At 36.1% G+C, this 20,421-nt stretch overlaps 1 protein-coding gene across 7 annotated transcripts in view; it reads right to left on the bottom strand.

Moving 5' to 3' along the window:
- Positions 1 to 20,421, bottom strand: part of SLC4A7 (solute carrier family 4 member 7) — a 93,506-nt gene that overhangs the window by 31,896 nt on the left and 41,189 nt on the right. For all 7 annotated transcript variants that reach the window (XM_084222913.1, XM_084222916.1, XM_084222919.1 and 4 more), the window contains exons 3-8: positions 14,593 to 14,736; positions 12,278 to 12,413; positions 11,079 to 11,239; positions 8,677 to 8,865; positions 5,582 to 5,944; positions 117 to 232 (exon numbers count right to left, since the gene is read on the bottom strand). In XM_084222913.1, coding sequence (XP_084079039.1) covers positions 117 to 232; positions 5,582 to 5,944; positions 8,677 to 8,865; positions 11,079 to 11,239; positions 12,278 to 12,413; positions 14,593 to 14,736 — 1,109 coding nt within the window. The remainder of the gene's footprint in view (positions 1 to 116; positions 233 to 5,581; positions 5,945 to 8,676; positions 8,866 to 11,078; positions 11,240 to 12,277; positions 12,414 to 14,592; positions 14,737 to 20,421) is intronic.

Here is a 20,421-nt window from a genome sequence, read left to right as displayed (position 1 = left end):
TTTCATGGGTACACTGGTACACATCCTAGTTGTAACTAAGGGGGAAGTTACAACCAGCACAGTTTTTGTTACATAGTTAATTGATGCTAAACACTAAGGTATTTAATGTTACTTACCTTACTAAAATCAACAGTGCTGTTTTCTCTGCTTCCTCCTGTCCCAGTAGCTTTAACATCTCCACTTTTCCCAGTCTCCAAACTTCCAGGTGCTGACTGTGGAGATGCCAACAGCCCTAAATTAAAACAAAGGAGATAAGTTGAAAATGGTGCAGGAAATGAACTGAGTGTGCAACACTACCAAAACTCAATGTGGCAGCTTGCTTAATGCAAAAGTGCACGTTATTCAGTAAGTGCCCTACATTAGTATCATAAATGCAACATTAACAAGTCACCGTGTTGTCAAAAAAATGACACAATTTTAAAAATTAGGTATTGCCCCAAATGATGGCCATTTGCAAAACAGTCACCAGAAAACATCAGCTACTTTAATTGCAGAAAAGATAACTGCTGGCATTTTAATCATAACTGATTCAGCAGTTAGTATGTAGCATATTCACCATACTAAGAAGTCCTCGGACACCAAACGCAAACACCTCTAGTCTGCTGTGTAGCAGTTACTGCAGTTGTAAAAAGTGTCATCAAGCCTCACGCTGTAACTACAAGGAATGTAGCCAACTATGTTAACTAATCTGTAAAAGTTAAGTAGTGTACTACATGAAGGATAGCTTGCAAACCATGCTTTCAATCAAAGACCTAAGCTCCCACTATTCATCCAACCATGTGTTACTACGTGGAATATACGCTTGAGCTGAAGAGAACACACAATAAAGTCATTCAAGTTCAACATACAGCTTCCCTCTAACACTTGCACCAAAACAAAACTGTGTTATGAATCCTGCTACATTGCCATCAGCACCAAATTGCAGGTTCAGTAAAGGGTGCAAATGGCAAGTAACCCAAGCATTCATACACACTGAATTCCATGTTGCATCATGGTTCTCTCTACCCAATTAACCTTTAAAAGCTGGTCTAGGCACGCATAACCAAGCCCAAATCCCACCTTTTGAATTACAGAGCTTTTGCTTGTTCAGTTTAACATGCACTAGAAATGTATTTGGCCTTTTTTGCTTGTCTACACTAGACCTTTCAGCTGTGGTGACAGAACATGCTTTCACATGCCTTCAAAACCACATCTAGATTAAGACTGAAGCCTAAATATTGTATTACATGGAGAAAGTTTGTATTTAGGTCAAGCATCTCTCTAGTGAAGATATAAACAAAACCTTCTCTGGCTATCTTCAGGCTTTTGCTCTACCAAAATTACTGCCACATAACTACTTGCATACCCCCATGTTTATAATTTCTCCACTTTGAATTTTTTTTAGCATTTCAAATGATGACTGAATTAACTTTATTTCATCCCCATATTTGTTTTCAAAAAGATCTTCCAAAAGGTCATGATATCAACAAAAACATGCAGGTCAAAGCCTTTGCCGCTAATTTCCATTCTTACAGTTCATAAGGGATGTAAGTGGTGTGGGTAGTTTTTCCTGAAGCAAAAACCAAATCAAGGTAATAGGCTGTCATTTCCTTCATAAATCCTAACATGCATAAGTAATGAGCCAACACAACAACAACAAAAAAAAAAAAAAAAAAAAAACAAAAACAAAAAAACCAACAACAAATACCATGTTCTACTCTTCTGATTCAAGATTTATATGTTATTCACAAGAATCATACCATCAACCACCACCTACGAAATGAGCTGATCTTAGCATTTAACTGCTTAGGAGTTGATGTTTGTAGAACTAGAAAGAAATATTAAACAGTTATTGCAGAAGAGCAGCACCATACAAAAGTTTAGACATCTAAACATCTTCATTTTTCCCCTTCTCTGAAGCAATACAGGTAACTTAGGATGTTTTTAACTGATGAAAGATGAGCCATAATGCATCATTTTGCACTTTCTGGAAAAGGACTGTGAGCAAGAACAACAGAGACTAGAACAAAAAACTGAGAGATAATCAAGGATAAGGACAGAGAATAAGGATTCTACATATTAGCAGAAATATTTATTCTTTCAGTGCTAAAGTGATACTGATTCTTCTAAAAGGTTTACCCTCAAAATTTCACCAGTCACAGTCAAGGCTCACAAGTTTTGGCACTGACACAGGAATATTTGTCTGATCCTAAACCATGTGTGAATAGTTTTCCTTTCTGTTGGCCTTGCAGTTGGACAGACTGCTGGTCTCACAAGACAATACTGCTCACAAGTTTCCAGACCTTAGCAAGCATTTCCATATGAGACTGTCCTCATTACACACATCCATCAATCTCCCATTTATAGAGAAACTCTGAATTTAAGAATTAATCTTCTTTAATAGTGAAAAACTTCTATTCCAAACTCACATTAATAAAATAACTTACTTCCCCCTCTTCTCTGGTTCAGTAGATGCAAACTCAAGGACAACTACCTAGAAGTACTTTTCAGATCTTAAGACAGAGAAACTCATTGTTATGAAGCTACTGAGGGGGATCCTTAAAAACACAGCACTCTTCCTGATGTTAAGTTAGGCAGATGGACCACTTGTCTCCTTTGAAAGACTACAGTGAAGTGAGTCTTGAGTAATTTGGAATAAAACCTCATAAACTCAAGGTATTTATAACTACAGCATCACTAAAGATCATGTGCTTTTTCTAGCCAACTACACTTATTACGATCACAAAAATCTAATCAACATTATCTACAGAAAAAAGAAAGCAAGAAGATTACATACAGTTGTCTCACATCTGTTTCATATTAAAAAGATGAGTAATATATGAGTTCAACATCTAAACATGACTATTTCAAAATAACTGTATTTATAAAGGCAAAAAATATATAATACAAATCTTCTAAATATGAAGTCAACCATATTTGTACTTGAGGAAATTAAAATCAATTTTTAAAACTAAATTCCAATGCAGCTCTAATGTTCAAATTAATACGAGAGGGCAAATATGCAAACTTCTCTGAATCAATATTTTCACGAAGCAATTACTCTAAGAGGAAAGCCACTGTAAATGTTATTTTGCTCAGTTTTAAAGTACATTTATCAGTGGACCAAAAGACCTATTAAAACAGACTACTCTGCTGTTGTTCACAGACATTATGAAACCTCAGTGATGCTGGTGAATTAACCAGTAATTTTTAGCTGTGACACAGCTCATTTCCCAGCCCTTCCTATGGAATTCATTATTCAACAGTTCAAAGATGGGAAAACAAACACTGCTCTTCAACTGATGACAAAATTAAAAAAACATTATAAGAGAAGCCTGTGTCTAGTTGACTTACTATGAACTAATGACTGGCTGATTAAAATTAAGTGGTAGACCAAAGGTGTGTCTCTTTTCCCTCCTTTTACAGTAACTCATATTAAGTTCAGTAACCTTCCAGCTATTTATGAAAACTAAAAAAAAAAGTCTGAATAATACATGGCAAATGACAGAGGAATGTATATAGAAAAAAGCCACCTATTAGAAAATTAAAACAGCTCCTCACACTCACAGGAGGCAAACCAAACTCAATCATACAGATGTGTAAAATGTTTTCAGACTGCAGAATTCTGAATTACTAGAGAGGTGATACAGATCATAAGCTATAGCGGAATGGACCAGGAAGATTTGTTTGGTTTTTTTTCTTAATTAATACCAGGAAGTTGACTTCCTTGTCAGGGTTTTCTATGACTTTTGCCTCCCAAGACAGAAATTGGTCCAGTTGCAGCCCTGAAGTCATAGTCTGAGAATGTCTTCAAAAGCAAATCTAAGGAAAAAACGTGTCTTTCTGTGGTCAAATGATTTCTTGAACTAAAAAAGCAGGGAAAACCCCAGAAAACAAAACTATCTTCGTTGTTGGTGTTTATCATTCTCTGGAAAGACTTATGGATTAACTGAGATATCATGCCTTTCAGATTTTTTTCTTTATGAGAAACATCCACATGAGGAACAAAACTGATGTGAACATGACTTGGAGATTCTAGCAGAAAGCCTTACTAGTGATGATGGTAATAGCATCATGTACTTGAGCTCCATTTGTTTCCCTTCTCCTGGATTCTAAAGATCTTGTGTCTGGCATGCTGTCATTCCTGTCAGAGAAATGAGAACTGGAAAAATAATTACAGCTATTCTTTTACTTCTGATTTCTAAGCACATTTGGAAGATGACCTGTGACAGAATTATCGTCACGTGAATTCTCTTAATTTCCCATAAGGAAGTCAGAAAAAGAGATTTGTGTTTGCTTTTCTGAATTTAAGTAATGATGAGGCCTCTATACTTCAACTGAAGATAAGAAACTATGACGTAGTTTCTTTCCTTTTCAGTGACTTGGCTGATAATGTGAAAAGGCAGATAACCACAGCCTCTTTCTTCTCTGTCAGCATATTTCCACTGTTAAATGTAACAGTGTGCTCTTACTAATTAAACAAGTGAGGAAGAAACCAAGCAAAGCCTCAACTGATGGAAGAACTGAAGGAGATCAGCCCCCCTGCTCCCAGCACACACAGGCCTAACACAGTCAAACCTACAAGCTGGATTTTGGCAAGACAAATTTCTAGTAAGGGGAGGAAGAGCCTGAAAACCAAAAGGAAAGACGACCCCTCCCCCCCTTAAAAATACAATCTGCCAAGTAGAATTGTGAAGTTTCTAAATAGGTGGTAATTTTGCAAAAGTAAAAGTAGTATAACAGTACGTCTGCAGAATGCAAATGTTGTGAAAATTATACTAAAAGCATTTCATGAAAGGATGCAAAGTTTAACAGTTTCTTTCAACTTACCTATACACCTACATACCTTTTTACATATAAAGAAGAATAGCTTTGCAGATAACAAAATAATAAATTGCTGAGCTCTGGCCTACAATTACAAGCTCCTAATTACTGTCTCTAATTTTGCATATCAAACACAAAAAAAACCACTAATGGAGTGTCTGATGCTAGAGCAGTGCACTAATGGAGAACTATCTGGAAACAGCTGCAGGTGAACTGAACCTGACCATTTCATCAGTTAACTACTGCTGGTTTTAACAGTCATGGTTTTAAAAAGCACAAAAATAAAAATAAAACTGCTTGAAAGAGTCATGACACAACTAAACTATGAATGCCACTGATAATTGCATCCTTCCTAATTCTTTTCATATTCGTCTCTAATACTTTACCATAGTTTCAGCTGTACCTATCTCAGGATATCCAACACTGGTTTTAAGACTTTAACTCAACCACTGACAAAACCAAAGCAAAACTTGCTATGGACTGTAGGTGAGTGAAAGGAAAAGGCCACCATTTTTGACATTTTGCTTATATATTAGATTTTAAAACCATATTCCTTTTTAATTACACAAATGAATGTTAATTAAAGAACTTTTTGCTTGCTTTAGTTAAAAGCTAAAAAGTTAAAAATGCCAAACAAGAAGACAGTCACAACTGAGAAAAAATAAACATGCAGGCAGAGGTAATGGTTATCGTATTTTTTTGTGCCAAAAACATTGCAGTGCAAGTGATCCAGATGCAGAGAGCATCACACATGGACAGCTTAAATTTCAATAGTTGCCTGGTGTTTTGCCAATATTTTCCTCTGTCTTCTTTTCCTGGCTTTCCTGCACTTCTAAGTCCTCCTCAGGTGGGTGGATTACTACTGAAGGAATATCATCACTGGCAGGTGACACCAGCAATTCCTTGCCCTGAAGCGGGCTTGGCTGGGCACTTGTGGTTGGGCTGCAGGTAGGGCTGGAGGGTGGTGTGTTTTGAGGGGTGGTTACAGGGGTTGTACACCTTGAGGCTGCCGGGGTCCCAGCTCTTGAAGAAGGAAGAAGGTAACTGAGAAGAACCGACAAACGGCTGTCTCCTCTCAGGGAAAGATTGGAGGCAGAGAGACCTGTTCGCAAAGAGTGGCGGGAGGCTGAAAGGCCTTCCCCTGAGATAAAACAAATGGAACACCATGAGGCTTACAAAAGGGATAGATTATATTAAATTAAACAAACCAATCCAAACCCACACAGATACAAATATGCATTAACAATTTACGTAGTAAATTGCAAGCTTTATGGGCCAAAGTATCATACTCATGCAAGTAAGGTAAGAGATAAGAGCAGATCTGATACCAGACATTAGGGAAGTCAGAAATTACTGAGGAGTACTAATCAAAATGTTGAAGATCTGAGGGAGAAGATATTATCTTAAGTCAGAGTAAGATTTGTTAACAAAAAAAAATTTATCTCTTGAAACTGACTCTTTAATTTTTCTAGAATTCCTTATTCCAAATTGCACAGCAGCTGTTAATCCATTCAAAAAAATAAACTAAAAAATCATTAGCAACCAAAATATTACAAGACTTCTCTATCAGTTAACTCCGTTATGTACAAAGACTTATTAATTTTTTAAAAGTGATCATGACCAAACGTATCTAAACGTGTTAAATGCAACTGTCTTCCAATAAAAGTCATGTTTTACTGAGAATTTTCCCAGGCAGCTGTAGTCTAATGTATATTTTTGAAGAGGGCACAAAAATGAGATACACAGCCCCTTCTCCATATCCTCTTGCTGTGACTTATCAATAGCCCCATATGGCTAAAACCAAATATTTCTCCAAAATCCCTTGTTACTTTTGTTGCTCTAGCTTCCACGTCTCACTAATTTCTTATGAAGAGAACACAGTCTTGTGACGGTTCCTTCAGACTGGAGTTTGTAACGGATTTTTCAGTTCTTCCTTAAGCAGGAAGAGAGACTGTTTATGCTCATATTAGTACTTCCATTAAAAGGTTTAGTGATACCATTTCTCCCATTTGCCACAAATACTTTTCCTGGGATGACCAGTCTCCTTGAAAACATTACTGATGACTTCTCCTACAATCCCTGAAATCCAAAACATGCTGGTTTCATGTACCATGCCATCAAACAAGGAAACAGCAAACTAGACACATTTACTCTCACATTTATACCAAGAACTACAGGGACCTGTAAGTTGAACAACCCCAGAATAATTAACAAGGAGGTGCAGAAAGCATGCCCAGTTAAAGGTCACATACATTCCCCTCCCCCCAAACAACCAAAGAGTGGATTCTTCAGATATAAACCTGATTTAAGAACAAAAGCCTCCAAACTCAACTATTAAAACATCAAAACTGCAGAGCAGTAAAGAAAATAGGACCAACTGAGCAGACTTGGTTGCCTGTAATAATCACTACAGTAATAACTAAATTCCATAAGTATACCTGATAAATCACAAACATGCCCTAATACACACAACACCCCCTAAGAGGGGGAGCCTAGGAACTAATATGCACATACGCATATTTGGTTTGCCAGCTTATTAGAAGGTTACCAAAGCATAATAAAAAGAAAAGTAAATCTGTACATGCTGACAAGGAGCTCATCATATTATACTGGTTTCTTGTTTCAGCATATATCCCATAATCTCTTGTAAAAAGAGTACTAAGAATAAAGTGCCCTAAAAAATGGAAGTGATACATGAAAGATAACTGTCAAGAAAGATTATACCTGGGGATACAGGTGTTCAAGAATGGGCAAAACCAAGTCTGTGTGTGTGAAATTTTCATGTTTGCTGAACAAAACACGTAAGTCAGGGGTTACAGGAGACATTATGCTCTTAGATAAATTAGCTGTATTTTCATTCTTGAAAAAATAAATCTGAAACTATCAGAAAAATATTTAAGCAAATATCATATAGGCACTGGCTAACAAAAAAAACTATCAGCAAGCTCGGGCATTCACTGGAGAATACTCCAGCACATGTAGCCCTAATAAGCACTTAACTAAGTGAAACATACTCTAAACAATGAGGCATCCTTCAAGACAGAAAAGAAAGTTCACTTCAAGGACTGATTCATGAAATCAGAACTCAGTTTTCATCAGAGTAAAAACTTTCAATTATTCAGAATAAAAAAATCCATGTGTCTTACTTAATGCAAGGCAAAAGGAAGCAAAGAACAGAGGTGAAAATAGAGGTCCCATAAAAACACAAGAATACAAGTAAGCTGCTCTGTAGTACTTATTGCTATTTGGAATTTGGGACTGGATGTCTAGAATAAATTTTCAGGAACTGGTTCAAAAAAGATATCTAAGAACATTGCTAATACCTTTCTTTGGTTTGGGACTTTTGTTCCCATTAGAACCTTCTCTACAAGATAAAAATAAACAGTGTTCTAGCTAACAGTACTACCTTCACCACTAGCATAGCAAACTTCTTGTCAAATGAACATAACACTGGGTTAAAACACAGTAACTGTCAGCATCACTGAACTCATGATCACTAAATCTCTTGTGCCAAGACTGTAAAAGCAAGTAGGATCCATCTGACACATGTATAAATTATGCCACAATGCTGAAATTCCTCAAACATTGCACATTTTATTTAAGCATATACCAAAGAAACATTAGGATCAATGTATGTCTACTACTATGCTTCAAAATAATAATGCATGCTATGGTATACAGGCAGGAGTAGAATATTTGAGTAAATTTAAAAATATCATCCACAGCTACACATCACACACACACTTATTGTTAGTTCTTTGCTCATCAAGAAGGAAACACTTATCTGTTATTACCAGCGGACGTTTCCTTCATCTCCCAGTGAGAGCATCATTTACCAGGTTAGTATGAACTGGAGGCTACAACTTATCTCACCATTTCGTTCAAGCAAGTGAGGGTCAGAATGTTTCTTGCCTATATCTGCGAAAGACCGAACTAGAGGAATCCGACTGCTGAATTTCTTCTCATTCTGATGATGGTGCCTCTTTAGAAGAGCCTCTCTCACATTCTCTCTTATGGATTCATCCAGCTGGCCAGAAGCAATCATGTTGTCCAAAACCATATCTACACAATAACAACAAAAGAAGAGAATTATATAGGTAGCTATCACATCTCTCCTTCGCCTCACTCAAGTATCGTAGTTGCATCAAATAATAAAAGAAAATCAAAATCTGTTTAAAAGAAAAGTCTTCTCTTTAGCAAAACCATCTTCAAGAATACACAGGAAATTTTCAGAGGTCACTAAACAAGCAAATGTGAGAATAAGAAAAGCACAACATGTAGATCCAAGAGAGGGTATTTATTAGTAGCATCATTTCAAGAAATATAAGGTAGTAACTACCTTATAATTTGAGCCATTTACTTCAACTTTCAATGGAAACTCACTTTCAAAAAAGTATTTATTGTATTCAACAAACCTACACTAGGAGTGAGTACACAAACACAAACACAACAGAAAGTAGACTTATGACAGTCTTAACTTGGTGTTCCCTACTTTAAAAGTATATTCACTCTAAAAGTGAAAGTTGCTATGGAATGAGATGAATTACACAACTCCTGTCATCTTAAGATGCTCTACTGAGACTCTTTACTGAACTTCACGTGATCCACATGCTTTAGCAGAGGAAGTATGAAACAAAATCTAGGTATATAATCTAAAACCAACTACTCATCTGTCAAACAACATCAAGTTTCAAAAGGGCATCTCACCAGTATGCTCATACCAGGAAAGAAAGGCTACATATCAGGGAAAATACCTACTGTGTTTCTTAGAGGTCCATCTTTTTAAAAAAATAAAAAATATAAAACAAACCCATAAAGGACCTCAACCTGCACAAAGCATCACAAACCTATGTGACACATTTTTAAATATATTTTCCCAGTTTTAACTAATGTATTGAGACTTAACTACATTGTTAAAATGAAATTGCATAGAACTTCTCACAATGGAAAATGTTAGGGCTCAGGGTAGGGCTCTGTTCTAACAGAACAACATGCAGTAAAGCGTCTGTCAGTACAGTGCAGCTTCCTTCTGAGATCACTGGTAACACACAGCCACTTGTTACAAGTTCTCAAAAGGAAACCTGCCACCCTCCCTGTCCTGTTATGAGTAACAAACAATATTACCTACTGGGTATTGCTGGCTTCTGGAAACAAGACAGCATACTTGTATATCAAGCACTGCTAAGCCACATGCTTCACAATGGCACCTAAAATTAACTTGAAACAAATTCACACAATCTCTTACGGCATCCTAGCTGCAACTCAAGTGCCTGCTACCCAGAGTGCTGGTCACATGGAATTAAGCAACTACTTTCCTTATGCATTAAGAGTATCACTAAATTTGATTACTAAAAAAAAAATTATAAATCCAAATTTTACATTTACAAAGCTGTATTGAACATTCTTGCTCAGTAAGTCAGAAAAATAGGAAGGGAATACCAATTTTCTGAGCGAATTTCAAGGATTTCAAAACAAGAAAACATTTCAAGTGCTGGCAAAGTTTTTAAGGCCAAAACACCTAGTCCTTCACACATATGTTGATTAACCCTAAGTCTAATGTAATTCCTGTGTGGTACCTGTAGCAAGAGATACCAGGAAATTATGTAGAACTAATTCTAAATTCATTTAGGAGCAAGCAGACATTTATAATGTATATATATGTGTGTATGTATGCATGTATCAATATAATTTTTTATATATATATATATATGTGTAAGTATGTATGTATGTATGCATGTATGCAGGTCTTGAAAGCTGCCTGTATCGTATCCAAAATGACCATGTGATTAGTGAGGACACTCAACACAGCAGGTCAAACAACATGTACAGCATTTATTTCTGCTCACCTCTTATAAAGGTGAAAAAATTACCAGATGTGCAACAACCAACTGCACTAATGGTATCAAGTTAACAGCAGCCAAAATATGATTAATAATAATGGTACTAAAGTGCACAAATAACTCCTAAAATGTTCTGGCAGATATTTACAATTCATCTGTAGAAACAAAGACAGAGAACACATTAAGGGATCAGAACAAAAAAGCAAGTTCTGGGCCTCATCTTAAAGTACATACTAAGGAGCTCCTACTCATCCACTTTTGTAAGTGATGTTTGTAGGACCAGCTCCTCTCAACCAGACCAAGAGAAGTGCAGCAAGCATGCAAATACCTTTTTCTTCAACACAGTATTTTCAAGAACACAGACATCACCAAAACCACCTCAAGTTATAGACCAAAATTTAGGAATAAAGTATTTTTAAAAATTTTTGCTGCAACCTGCTATCTCATCAAGTGTGTTTGCTCTCATGTCCAACATGACCGTCCCATTAAGAATACAGCTCCGCAGTTCAAAGAGACTGTGCAGAGACAGAGTTGCTACATAAGGCTTGCTCCATCGATCACCGCCGTCTTCAACATCCTCTTCAAACTTCAGCCACCTGAAATGCATTCACATGTACACATTTATATTTCTCCTGGGAAGAAAATTTGGCAAGCAATGCCACTCTTCCATGTGGCTTAGGCATGAACATAGAACAGAAAATCCCATTAAATCATATCAGCTTTCATTTTCTCAGGCAGCCCAACTGATTCACGTTTTTATCAGGCCTTAATAACCACAGTCAACTGTTTTAGTTTTTACCCATTTTGTTTCTTTGGGCTTGACCAAGACCTGTCTATTCACATGTTCTCATGAAGAATATGGTTGTCTGCCTTATTACCTGATTTGCATCCTGATTTCATTAGTATTTTAGGATTAGAAAGCTGTCTGAAACATATTCAAGAAACATATTCTGAAGCATGTTCAAGTCTTCTAAGGCTGCTAAGTCAGACATTTAAGAACCAGGCAATATTAACACGTGAAACTATAAACTGATCTGGATTCCCACTCACAGGGATTATGCAAATTGAGTTTCTACAAAAGTTAACATGCAACAAGGTAGCTGGAAGTACTGAATGCAGAAGAATTCATCACAATGCATAGGTAGAAGGAAGCAACTAAACTAGTAAAGGGTCAAAACCAAGCATGGCATCCTGTAACATTCAGGCATGCAATTTGCCAAAAATTAATCAAACACTACCCAAGAAAAAAAATAATACCCAATTTTCTTTATGTTTGAAGAAAAAATTATACCCATATATATTGGTAAGAATATACCAAAGAGATTTCTGAGACTGCAAATACCACACTAGGTGGATGAACACCCATATTTATAACTTTGCACACTCCTACCTTTCAAAATGTTTGGTGTGATCAGTTTTAGGGAAGAGAACACAGTACCATAAAGACTGAGGGTCTCTTGAAAACAATATTGATTCTTTCAGAGTTTGAAAAGAAGAAGTAAAGTTTTGGGTTGCTGTGCATGAATTGAGTAAACTCCTACAGACAGTGATGATTCTAAGCCAGACCTGGTTTGCAATTCTTTGAAATAAAATTACTATAAGATATACCTTGAAACAATCTACTCCAGACATACCTAGCAGTTTCTCTCCACTCATATTCTTCTCCATCCCTGAAGCAAAGTTCATCCATTTCAGTGAAGAGATCATGAGGAATGTGTTCATCATCATCTTCAGTACCCAAGATAAACTGCACTCGTTGGGATGGTGTGTCTTGAAGAAAAGGAGAAAGTAAATAATTAGAAGAATTTATATTTCTATGAAATAGGAAACATTACATAACAGTATATTCTCCTGCCCTCAGCTAGAAATAAGCAGAATAACATCCTCTTTAAGAGGGAAGAGGAACAAAAGAAACATATACATGTCTTTAAAAGAAAGCTCTCTAAAAACTCTGCACTGTTTCTGAAAAGAAAACATCTGGAAATCCATCTTTATGAAAATTAATCAATTGTTTTTGGCTCTTCTACAGATTGCCAATATGAAAATTAACATCTCCAGCAAAAATGGTTTAAAAAAACTAGAAATTAACATACCAAAACACTAGAAACCTTGTTTTCATTTTGAGAACAAAATAATTAATACCATCATGACACAAGACACTGAAGAAGAAAAAGTTAAAACAAAACAGGCTGATGGAAACAAACAGCCTTACTTACAGATCAGCTGCCCAAGCAATAGTTCAAGACGGTCATCAGTGAGTAGCCAGGCACTGACTGTTAGAGCAGCAGATTTTTCTGTGGTCTGTTGCTATTTATGTAGGATAAAATTTTTCATTGCATGGTTGGAGCAGTATGTATAAATTAGCATAGGAAAGTAGAAAACTATGTAGCTGAAGTGTCCAGAAAATATTTTAACTTCTCATAGCATACTGCCTAGTGGAACAGGCTCAATAACTAGCTAGAAAACTAAACTATCCTTATTAATCACATAAGTACTAGATTTCAATTAATATAAACAAAACTTTTTAAAAACACCCATTAAGCACATGATTTTAAAGATATTTTTAGTATTTATACAAAGATTTTGTTTCACCTCAAGTGAATTTTCATATTACAACGGTTCAAAAAACGTACTAATTGCAATGTTATCTCAAGGAAGGCCAGAATAGAAAATCCAGGTAAATCTCAATTTTCTTTTTTTATTTAAATTTTCTCAAATTTAAAAAATCTTAACTTTGTTCACTGAAACATCACTCTTACAGCTGTTATATATGAATATACAACTGTAGGCTTCTACTGTAGAGGGAAGATGGCCTTTTAAACGTAGGATCTGAATTACTAACAAAGTTAATTCTACACTGAGATTTACTTTAGCATTTTTGTTCTGGTATATACCACCATCTAGTAGCATCATTCTGAAATGTGTTCTTGAACTCAAACAACATTCTTATTAGTTAAGGTCTATAGCAGATTGTTTCCATCCCAAAACCAACACACCCCAGAATCTGGCCAAGCCCTGTGCACGTAGTATACAGAAGCAAACAGAAGAGAGAAAGTGAATTTCTGTCAACTTAATATCACTTATTTCTTCAAAAATTGTATAGCAAGACTCTACAAACATGATGTCCATTATAATAACTTGTATTTGGGAGGGGAGGCCTTGAAGATAGTTGAAACCAAGAACTGTAGAATGATAAAAGGAGATTTGTCAGAGCATTTCCATTTGAAAACTCCTTTATTTCTCCCCATGTAGAACATGCTGCCAGTCATTGAAAGGTAATAGTGAACAGCATGGTGTTCATGCTTAAATTCAAACATTGCACCATAATCTGCTCGTTCATGGCAGTTTAGGAGTTAAAGTGGACTTAGGATCTTGAAAAACTGCTAAGCATACTGCCAAATATTTTAATTTCAGAGAATGGTATGACAAAATTGTTGTCTCTTGAGGATAGGGGGGGGGGGGAGCAGTTTGTGATCCAAACCAAAAACTTACGAGGCAGTGCATTTCCTTTACTAACAGACAACACGAAGGCTGAAGTAAATATTTAAATAAGATCACTGATCAAGTTACCATAGCAAATGCTGCTTTTCACAGCTACATGCTTAGTTTCAAAAATCAGAGGTAGAAGCATACATGACTACACAATCTGAAAAAAGGTGTCTAATTTAAATAACACAGATTTTCATGCTACAGGAGAGCATCACAAAGCTCTAGTCTGACCTATTCAGTGCAGGCTGCTGAACATTCATGCAGACAGCTGGACCAAGTCCAACAGCTTCTGACTTAGATAAAACACAACCACAAAATCTTTGTCTGATTGTACACAAAAAGATATTAATTACAGTGAGAATAAAAGAAATAGCACAAAACAAACAATATTTAAGCAGACAGTAGCTACTACAAGTTTATTTTCAGGAGACACGAAGAACGCTCACAACAAACTTCTTACCATATGATGGAGATTCTCGGCCATCTTCTCTATCATTATCTTTTTCTCTTTTTCTTCTGTGGTGCCTGTGCCCACGATGCCTATGCCTTCGACGGCCTGGCTTGCCAAGTGGGACGTGAACTCCGATATACACAGCTCTGTGGCCTTTTCAAGAAAGTTTAAAAGGACACAAGTAAACAAAAAATTACCTACTACCCAAATTTAGTATCTAAAGACAAGGGGTTTAAGAAATAGCAATCCAAAAGCACTTGACAAAAATTACCTTTAGTGAACTAACATCACCATTTCCTTTCTGTTCTTCCAGGGTGTCAAGGAACTAGTGCTAGACTAATTTCTCTGATAAATTAGGTCATATTATACATTAGGTCATTATTCATATTATTTATTAGGTCATTACTCAGTTTAAGAATTCAGTTGTGAAATAAATAATACAGAAGTACAAGCTTGACCTGTAACGCTGAAAGAAGCTATTTTATAAACATGAGGCCAAGGCAGAGAAATTACATTTTCGTCCTCTTTTTTTGCAGGGATTCATATCAGGACAGTTGTAAGAATGGCAAAATAATCTCCTGGTTCAACTTATTAACTTCATCAAGAAATTACCCTTCATTCAGAGTCTGCAAGTAGTTCTCTGTCCTTGAAAGAGCTACCAGTATTTCCTCAAGCAGCACATAAGACCTCAAGGTCAAACTGATGTTGAATTACACCATTAACTTAGTATCAGGAACATAAAAGGAACTTCTATTCTGAAATGTATGTCAACACTTCAAATAACTTCCAGAGATGTTGGGGTGGGTTTTTTTTCCTATTCTAGAATGTTTTAATAAATTTAGGAGCACATCCTCAAATTAATGAATACTGCTCTTTAAGACATGTACTTTCAACATCTTGCTTTTCCTTTGACCTTTGACATCAAGACAATACTAGCATCAACATCTTAGCAAAATATATCAGTCAAGTGACTGTTATGAACATATTACTACCATGTCTCCTGTAATGCAGATAGCATATACAATAGGCTTTTCATTGCTATTTAAACAAACAATTGCAGGAAGAGACAAATTAACTATAACACTAAATACTCTGTTTCATGGTGTTGAAGAGTTATTACAGAAAACTGACATTAACCAAAGGAAAAGGAAGTGGTCTTCCAGCTCTTAGACAGATGCAAATGCAGCAAATTTACATTATGAATGCAAGCCCTAGAAATTGTGACTACACATACATGCATGTATACGTATGTGCCTAGCACACATAAAGATGTTTAAGATTCCTGGTGATTATAGAGGTTTAAAGAAACAAAAAGTGGCAAGATGTCAAGCTTATTTCCCAAAAAAAAAAAAAAACCAATTCCGAAGCCCAAAAAGATATTGCTTTATAGAAGTTTTGTGTATTTTTACAGTGCTACCTGACTAAAAATACAAGCAAAACCATTATTCACAAGTAAGTTCAACATTTAATTAATTGGCCAAAGATTCCTTTTCACATAACAGGATCCAATTCTTGATGCACTTCCAACACTAGTTTAATTAGAGCTGACTGACTGGCACTATGACCAAATCTGAAATTAAGCATATTAAAAGCTATTTGTTTCCATGTAAGAGTGGAAAAGAGATTAATTTCTGGAAGTACTCATCAGCCCTATTTATAGAGAGAGACCTTTTTGTGAGTTTCTTCCAACAATACCCAGCCCCTGCCTGGCAGCCTGACCTCTGCCCTGCATGACTGCTATGCACAATGCAATTCCCAGAGAAATTAATGCCAGTGTGACATCTATAAATCACTGCACTTGGTATATGTATGTAATATGATTGGGACATATGCAATATGACCATTAACAATGGTCATATTGCTGACACCATCATAATACAATAATTTTATGCATAGGGAAAGCAAAAGTACGAGGTTCAAAAATAACTGCATTACTCACCACATTCCACTCAAAGCTGCAACTGAGCGAGCCATCACTCACTGCAAGTGCTGTTACTATGCCTGCTAGGGTTTCTGTTTTATTTTATATATTCAATTAGCAGGTATCAAACTACAGTTTATATATACACTCCAACTCCAATTTGTTGCCAAAGTGCTGGATTTTTTTGCAGGAACTGTTTCTTCCTAAGAGAAACTCTAGCACGCTTCTAGTAATCAAGCGTTTTATATAATTGCTTGCTTTAATATTGTAAATAAGACTCTTTTAAGCATGTGTTTTGATCACTGCACTAAATTTAAAAAAAACCCACCCAAAAAAAGAACAAAAACCCCCCAACCTTAAAGGAGTCTGAAACTGTTCAGGATTTTACTCCTTGAGAAATAAGGACTTCCACATTTTGGTCTTTCACAGTTCCCACAAATAAGAGACAAAAATCCCTCACAGATTTTCCAAGGATTTCCATCTTAAACAATATACCTTGCTATTGCAAAAACTGCCATTTGTAATAGTGTGACCATTTCCATAGTCAAAGACTATGTTGCTGCATGGAGAAGTAGAAATGATGAGTCTATCTCCTTTTACCTAATTGCACTGAGACAGAACTTTTTTTTTTCTAGTAGAAAATTTTGGAGGAGAGCAGATATGCTGCAAAGACACTAGTAAAAGCTATGGAAAACTGAGCTGAAATAAGCAACAAACAGAAGGTGTTTTTAAACCTGGGTCCACAGCAAATGGCTTTTACTATCACAGAAACCACAGAATCATGTTCAGGTGCCTCATAGCTGCCTCAAGCACACCAAGCAAGCACTGCCCTGTTAGTAACCTGGATGGTCAGTCCACAATGTACAACGTTTGATATTGCTGTTCCACTCCAAAAAGAAGATTTAAAGGAAGCACCTTCTTGCCACCTGAACAAACAAGTGTTTCACAGAGACAGGGAACAGTTTAGCCATGGGTAATGATCCTGGCCCTTCAGCCCACACTGCCAAGAAGTGACTACTGTGAGACTATTTCCTCACGTAGACATGGTCTTGCAGGCAAATGCAAAGCAAGAACACCCTCCCCAAAGCACTTCTGTATATGCAAAGTGTTCAGACATCTGCAATGGTGGTTTGGGACTAATATGAAATGTCAATGAGCAAATGATTTTCAGCATTTATAAAGTAAAATGGATCACAATCCAATGTAATTCCATTAGAATAACTTTATGAAAAAACCTGCTGTTGACAAAAAGCCTCTGAAATATTTTTCAGAGCAAGCAGTGAAGGTGGCAATAAAATAGACTAACCACAAAACCTACAGCAAACAGAAGCTTATGAGTGCACCTGACTGTTCCTTAGGAAAAGGGACCTTCATTCTGCTATCACAGTCAAAAATAAAGACATTTCAACTACTGGCTAGAAAATCTGAAACAACTGCTGTTGAGTATACTGTCTTGATTACCCAAAACCAGGTTACAGACATATTCAACTCCAAAAGTGGGACAAAACTACATAATAAAAATTGGACAAGCTTAACTTTGATTCTATCTCAACAACGCAAAGCCTTGAGAAGCCTTCTAAAAATAAGACAGCTGCACTGAGTAGGTCTGTGTTTCTTTAAGTTTCATTATTCAGATAGGAGTAATAATGTTTGCACAGAGACAGATAGAGATTTACTTATAAATATAATTTACAAGGAAAAGCGAAGTGAACCAAAACCATGGCCATTTTTTTCCTTTATTCCCAGTGAATTGGGTGAAACAAGTTATTTTTCAGATTTCCCATTTTTCAGAACATTTTGGTTTGGCCAAAAAACCAAACCTAAACGAAATAAAAAAACAGACCTCCAAGAAAGGCAATTAATATAAAACTAATATATCATCACTGAAAGCAATGGAAAGAAATTTAACTCTAAAAAGGTTGGGATTCAAGTTTCTTGCATGGGGGTGTTATTTTTACAAGGGACACAACCTTTACTTGAATATTGTGTTTAGAAGTTCAAAAGGTACATCATGTGACCTTCAAAGCTTTATTCACGTAAATGTCTGTAGCACAGTACCACTTTCAAACAAAGCTTCTTACAGAATTACTATAAACCAATAATCAATAGAATTAGTAGACTGCCCAATACTAAATTTAGTAATACAAAGCTCAAGAGATGATTGCTCATTTTAATCCAACATGACTTTATCCAAGCTTAGCTGTTCAAATCCACTGAGAGTATTTACTACTTAAGGCCTTTATCAATATGAAACAAACTTAAGTGTTACGATCTTGAAACGTGTCTCCATCACATGGTTGATCTCCACTCACATGGTTGGTCTCACTCCAAAAGTCACTTTGGGTAAAGTCCTATAACATTTACAGAAAAGGAAATGCTCTATGTTTCCTGACTTCTCCCCAGAGCTCCTGTGAAAATGAAGATTTTCATAAAAGAAGATTTCTAAAGTCTGAGACAGATCAACAAAAATGCCCTGATATCACTAGGCCTTCTCTTGTCACACAGAACTTTCTCTTGTCTTTGGCTAGATGCCTTTAAAGCTTCATAGAAATAAGGACATTGTTCTCCATCTTAACAAGGAAAAGCAAAGGAAATCAAGTTTGTATCTATGTTGATTCGCAAACCCTGTTACTTAGAAATTTTAACTAAGAGCAATCATATATTAATGATGAATGTAAGGACCATCTGCAGGTGAGCTACCTGATCCAACCTTGCTCAAAGTACAGCCAACTTCAAAGCTGAAGCCACGGTTTTGATCAGTTTAGTTAGGATGACAGCCATCCTTTTAGTAATTTTAAGGATATACGCTCTACAGCCTATCTAGGCCACCTATACCAACCTACAGCAACACACTACCTGAAAAAAAATCCTAATATCCAACTATCACTTCAAATATAGCATCTTATGTGCGATCCCCCTCACCCTGTCACAACATACCATTCTGACCCCATCTTCCCAACTGAAGACTAAAACTTTGCGACAAGAATTACTGTTTTTTCTGAAAATCTTCAAATAATAATCTGAAGATGGATAATTTATTTTATATAGAGGCCTTTTCTAATCAAATAATGTCATTATCTATCGCATTCTAGCATGGAGCATTCCAGTATGGAAAAACTGGAGTATCTGCAAGAGAGGCCTTAATCCATTCCTTAAGATCATAAAACAGGGAAGAAATCCAGCTGTTTGATGTCTTGACTCACATCTCCAAATGCATTACCCTAGTAGGAAAGATCTGGAACACAGCATCTCATTCCTTGGTATTAATTTCCCTTACATCACAGACAGTACTTGTATGCACAAAAATAAGCTCAATGCAATCTATGAGCACAACTTCTTGTGACCTTTTCTTTTACAAGACTGCTCTGAAGGTAGATGAACAAAAATGGGAAAAAGGAGGTAGATGGAAGAAGAGTGAGAACAAAAGTCTTTTCTTGCCCTTAAAAATTTCAGAGCCCACAGGACTTCTCCAAATATTGTTGGTTCTGGTAAAACTTAAGGAACAAGAACAATGCCTCTACACACACATCCACCCCCTTGTTCATTTATCATGAAAAATCACTCAAGTCACTAACTCACAAAAAATACTTCCGCTATGCTAATTTTGTAATTAAAAATGATGTCCTATTTCTGAAGGATGCAATTAAATGTAGACATTAGTATTGATGGTGAAGTTCCTGGCATAAGAAAGAAACTAAATACTTCAGACCAAACAGCATTTTTCACTTATTTTATAAACTTCTCATGCACCTTTCCAAGGAGGAGTCAAATTATTTTCCACAGAATTAATGTATCAAAAGTGAATATAAAATAATTTAATATAACCTTGGTCTTCCACACATCAACTGACTACTAAGCAGTCCTTTAATTACCAAGGATTCTTCTTGTTAAAGGAACTGTTTAATTAAAGCTATCTC

Source organism: Fringilla coelebs (assembly GCF_963513975.1).
Source record: "Fringilla coelebs genome assembly, chromosome: 1".
Lineage (NCBI taxonomy): Eukaryota > Metazoa > Chordata > Aves > Passeriformes > Fringillidae > Fringilla > Fringilla coelebs.
This window is presented reverse-complemented; position numbering and strand designations above follow the sequence as displayed.